Consider the following 4,712-nt stretch of genomic DNA (forward strand, 5'->3'; position numbering starts at 1 on the left):
TTTAATAAGCTTTTGGACTGAAGTTAGACTTTTGTAAAACCACAGATGCCTACTTGAGGGTCACTGGTCTGAAAACTAGGATCTCTCCCATACCAAGGTGCTTCAATCTGCATTTTTCCTCGTGTCTCTATTTCTTTCCGGCCTCTGGCCATTTGAAGCTTAATCTTCCTTCTCTCCTCTGGCAGTCTTCACTTCCTCCTTACTTTCTACCTCTACACTTCTGAAGAAGTTTTGAGAGGAGTCCCCACACCCTCCATTCTGTGGTTTTCTCACCAGGGCCAAATTTAGCCTCTTATGATTTAGTCACTGACACCCTTCCACCCTGTCCCTACTTTTTATCAGTGCCCTTCACATTGTGTTTCCAAGGGTGTGGCTACCTCTTGTAAGTGATTTCTCCCCACAACTCTAGTCTCTCCATCCTATTCTCCCTCCTACTTGACTCTTCTCCCACATCATATCCTTACCCCAAGAGAGGAGAGTTCAGCAGGAAAGAGCTGGCCTTTCCCCAAACCCCATACTCATCAAAAGAGGGATTGAGAACTTTCTGAATTTGCAAAGGGAAGAATAATGGGAAAAGTGGTTTTTCAGTCAGGTTTGGAAAAACACAAGAACTGTTGACTCAAAAAACAACAAATAGTGATTCACATGCTTGGTTTGTTTCTCATTATTCCATGAGAGGGAGGGATTATAATTGCGGCTATCTAAAAAAAATTTTAAAAATAAAACATTGCCATTGAGTCGATTCCGACTCATAGTCATAGCGACCCTATAGGACAGAGTAGAACTGCCCCATAGGGTTTCCAAGAGCAGCTGCCGACCTTTTGGTTAGCAGCCAAATGCGTAACCACTGCGCCACCAGGGCTCCTAGAGCAGATGAAAAGGGTTGGTTCTCTTTTCATTTGAATACTGATGTTCTAGAAAAGAGACAGGTATTCTACCCTTACCCCTTCTCACTGGAAATTCTCACACAAAGTAAGAAAAGAAATGAATGGCTCCTGGAGGGTGTCCCCTCCTAATAGGGAGGGGCAAATAAGTAGTTGCTGAAGTATTTTCAGATCCTAATTCTATTGGAAGGAGCCCTGGTAAAGCAGTGTTTACGCTCTCAGCTGCTAACCGAAAGGTCAGCGGTTCCCACCAGTAGTTCCACAGTAGAAAAACGTGGCAATTTGCTTCTGTAAAGATTACAATGTTGGAAACTCTGTGGGGCAGTTCTACTCTGTCCTATAGAGTCACTATGAGTCAAAATCAACTCGCTAGCACACAGTAACAGCAACAAATTCTATTGGAGCATCCACTGGGGTGACCAGGATCTGATCTATTCCTATGATTCTTCAATTTTTGACATTTTTACTGTTTGGTAGCTCAGGATGGGTCAATACAGTGGACTCTGCCCCCTGAGTCCATTCAATTTTCCCTCCACCCCCAGCCAGGGGTATTGCACAAGAGACATGAAAGTGGCCACAGCAGCGGGGCATGCAGGCTTAGCAGCCACTCTTAAAGATTGGAGAGGCCCATTCTCCCCAAACTCTGGTCCTCTCATCCTTTTCTTGATCTTCTCTGATTCTCTTCACATAACTCTGACCAATCTTCAACTCTTCTTTCTCCCCTATGCCCAGCCAAATTTCTTTTTTCAGTCCCTTACAGGACGTCTGGTCAAAATTCACTAGGTAGGAGGGTCATCAGCTGGAAAGAACCGGAGCCTGGGGGGACCTGGATGGATAGGTATGGGGGATCCAGGGCAGCCCCCTAGTCCCCGGTCCCCTTATGGCAGTCCCCCAACTCTAAGCACTCTCACTCTCCTGCTGCTCCTCTGTGGACATGGTAAGGAGGGCCAGGGAAGGGTTTGGGGAAATCTAGAGGGTAGGTCTCTGTGTAGGGGGGTGGAGGGACTACGTGAGCATGTGTGGGTGAGAAGAGACGGGTGCTAAGGAGTCCCCCCATTCTCAAGTTGGTGTATTTCAATTCTCACTCAGCTTGTGGAAGGGCACTGGGGAAGCCTTGGTCTACAGAAATGTAGCAGGCCTACACAGTTTTGGTAACTCTGAGTGAGGACAGGACTAGGTGGCTGTGGGCTGTGGGCTGTGGGCTAGAGAAGGCCCTCAGTTGGGTTTTGGGAATGGCTGGAATCCCCTAATGACATGTGGGAGAGTTACAGGAATACTTGAGTGAAGTGAAGGTCTGGCAGCAGTCTCACCATCCTCTTCCTTCCGCCCTCAGCTCATTCTCAATGCAAGATCCTCCGGTGCAACGCTGAGTATGTATCGTCCACCCTGAGCCTTAGAAGAGGCGGTTCACCAGGAGCGCTTCGAGGAGGAGGAGGCCGGGCAGGAGGGGTGGGCTCCAGCGGCCTGTGCCGTGCCCTCCGCTCCTACGCGCTCTGCACTCGGCGCACGGCCCGCACCTGCCGAGGGGACCTCGCCTTCCACTCGGCGGTGCACGGAATCGAAGACCTGATGATACAGCACAACTGCTCCCGCCAGGGCCCCACGGCCCCGCCCCCGCCGCGGGACCCCGCCCTTTCGGGCTCCGGCCCGGCCCGCTCCTCTGGCCCGCCAGCCCCGGACCCCTGTGATTATGAAGGCCGGTTTTCCCGGCTTCACGGTCGTCCCCCGGGCTTCTTACATTGCGCCTCCTTCGGGGACCCCCACGTGCGCAGCTTCCACCACCACTTTCACACTTGCCGTGTCCAAGGAGCTTGGCCCCTGCTAGATAACGACTTCCTCTTTGTCCAGGCCACCAGCTCCCCAGTGGCTTGGGGGGCCAACGCCACCACCACCCGGAAGGTCAGGAATTCAATTGCTCCTCCCGACCCAACTCATGCAAGCCTTTCATGGTCCCCTCAGGATACCACTCCCTCTCCATCCTCACTATTCCACCGCAAGGCTCCCTGCACCTTTTCCTTCTTAACTACTCCTCCATCTTGAATCAACTTGCTCCTGTAAATCACTTTCCTTTGATGGGGATTTCACTCAAACCCAGAAAACACTAAAAAGAAAGTTAGGACAAGGAGAGTTGAGCAGCCCTGTGTTGAGGAGTTTCAGAAGGGAAATTTTTCTCTTGTGGAAGTTGCTGAGACTGGCACCAAAAAAGAAAGGGAGGGGTTGAATTGCAATGCGGCGATATTGGAACATATATAGGAGAAGGGATCAAGAAGTGAGGGCCATGATAAGCCTTACACATAAGCCTGCATCAGATCCCTGACTATGTTATGAGGCCTGATTGGGTTGAGGAGGGGTGCTCTGATTGCAAAATGAACTATTTTTCTTCTTGTCCTCACAGCTCACCATCATATTTAAGAACATGCAGGAATGCATTGACCAGAAGGTCTACCAGGCTGAAGTGGACAATCTTCCTGCAGCCTTTGAAGACGGTTCTATTAATGGAGGTGACCGACCTGGGGGCTCAAGTTTGTCCATTCAAACTGCTGACCCTGGGAGCCATGTGCAGATCCAAGCTGCCTATATTGGCACAACCATAATCATTCGGCAGACAGCTGGGCAGCTCTCCTTCTCCATCAAGGTAGCTGAGGAGGTCGCCAGGGCCTTCTCAGCTGAGCAGGACCTGCAGCTCTGTGTGGGAGGGTGCCCCCCAAGTCAGCGACTCTCTCGATCAGAGCGCAATCGTCGGGGAGCTATAACCATTGATACTGCCAGACAGCTGTGCAAGGAAGGGTTGCCAGTTGAAGATGCTTACTTCCATTCCTGTGTCTTTGATGTTTTAATCTCTGGTGACCCCAACTTTACTGTGGCAGCTCAGACAGCTCTGGAGGATGCCCGAGCCTTCCTACCAGACTTAGAGAAGCTGCATCTCTTCCCCTCAGATGCTGGAGTTCCTCTCGCCTCAGCAGCTTTCCCAGCCCCTTTCCTTTCAGGGCTCTTTGTTCTGTGGCTTTGCATTCAATAAACTAGGCCAGCAATCCCATGACTAGTTTGGGAACAATTTGGCAGTATGGATTGTCAGGGAAGAACATAAACACTTAAGGAACCAGTGGGAACTTGGAGACACCTGAAACAATGGCATTTATCCAGAGTCAGATGAGGCTGTAGACCAAGGTTGAAGTGATCGCAGGATAAGAATTCTGGGCAAAGACTCTGCATTACACACTTCTCTAGGGGCTTTTCACCAAATTTCTCAGTTCTCTTTATAGTGAGCAGATTGTTCCAATCCATGTACTCCTGAGATCATCCGTACAGGCTTAGTGGTTAAGGGGTCCTTATCAGGGGCAGATTATCCAATAGGCAAGGTAAGCCTGGTACCAACCTTTCTTACCAGATCATGTGAACAATTTCACGTCTTTCTACCACATCAAAGATTCTGCTTCTTGCTATGGCTGGCATCTGTCTCTCTCCCAACCCTACAGCACCTTCCCAAGGAATCAAAGCCACTTTTCAAATTTACAGTCCCTGACAGGGAAGGATGACCCAGTAAGTCAGGTAAACACGGGTTTACTTGCTAATCTGTAGCAAACAATTTCACATGGGTTTCACTACATCTTGGGTAATCTGCTCCTGGTTTTGATGAACAGTAGAAGACTTAAGGGGGTGAGACTTCTGAGAGGGAAGAACTGAAAGAGGGAGATATGCTAACTACTTACAAGAAACTAAAGATCTACCATTATTTTCTCTCGGAAGGTGGAGAGGGGAGGAAATGATTACGGAAAGGAGTCCGTTTCTGTCTGATAAATATATGTGGGTACAGTGTCCTCTGCTGTC

At 49.5% G+C, this 4,712-nt stretch overlaps 1 protein-coding gene across 1 annotated transcript; it reads left to right on the forward strand.

Annotated features, from left to right (window-relative positions):
- Positions 1–1,724: 1,724 nt before the first annotated feature.
- HJV (hemojuvelin BMP co-receptor) lies at positions 1,725–4,352 on the forward strand. Its single transcript, XM_003421965.4, has 3 exons — positions 1,725–1,821; positions 2,218–2,783; positions 3,280–4,352. The coding sequence occupies exons 1-3, from the start codon at positions 1,725–1,727 to the stop codon at positions 3,901–3,903; spliced, it is 1,287 nt and encodes a 428-aa protein (XP_003422013.1). The 3' UTR covers positions 3,904–4,352.
- The last annotated feature ends 360 nt before the right edge of the window (positions 4,353–4,712 follow it).

Source organism: Loxodonta africana, chromosome 3 (genome assembly GCF_030014295.1).
Source record: "Loxodonta africana isolate mLoxAfr1 chromosome 3, mLoxAfr1.hap2, whole genome shotgun sequence".
Taxonomy (NCBI): domain Eukaryota; kingdom Metazoa; phylum Chordata; class Mammalia; order Proboscidea; family Elephantidae; genus Loxodonta; species Loxodonta africana.

Excerpts from the sequence above, each read along its gene's own strand:
- HJV (XM_003421965.4), top strand. The coding sequence starts at position 1,725 with ATGGGGGATCCAGGGCAGCCCCCTAGTCCCCGGTCCCCTTATGGCAGT. Across the intron at positions 1,822-2,217 it reads GCTGCTCCTCTGTGGACATG|CTCATTCTCAATGCAAGATC; the intron begins GTAAGGAGGGCC and ends TTCCGCCCTCAG. Across the intron at positions 2,784-3,279 it reads ACGCCACCACCACCCGGAAG|CTCACCATCATATTTAAGAA; the intron begins GTCAGGAATTCA and ends TTGTCCTCACAG.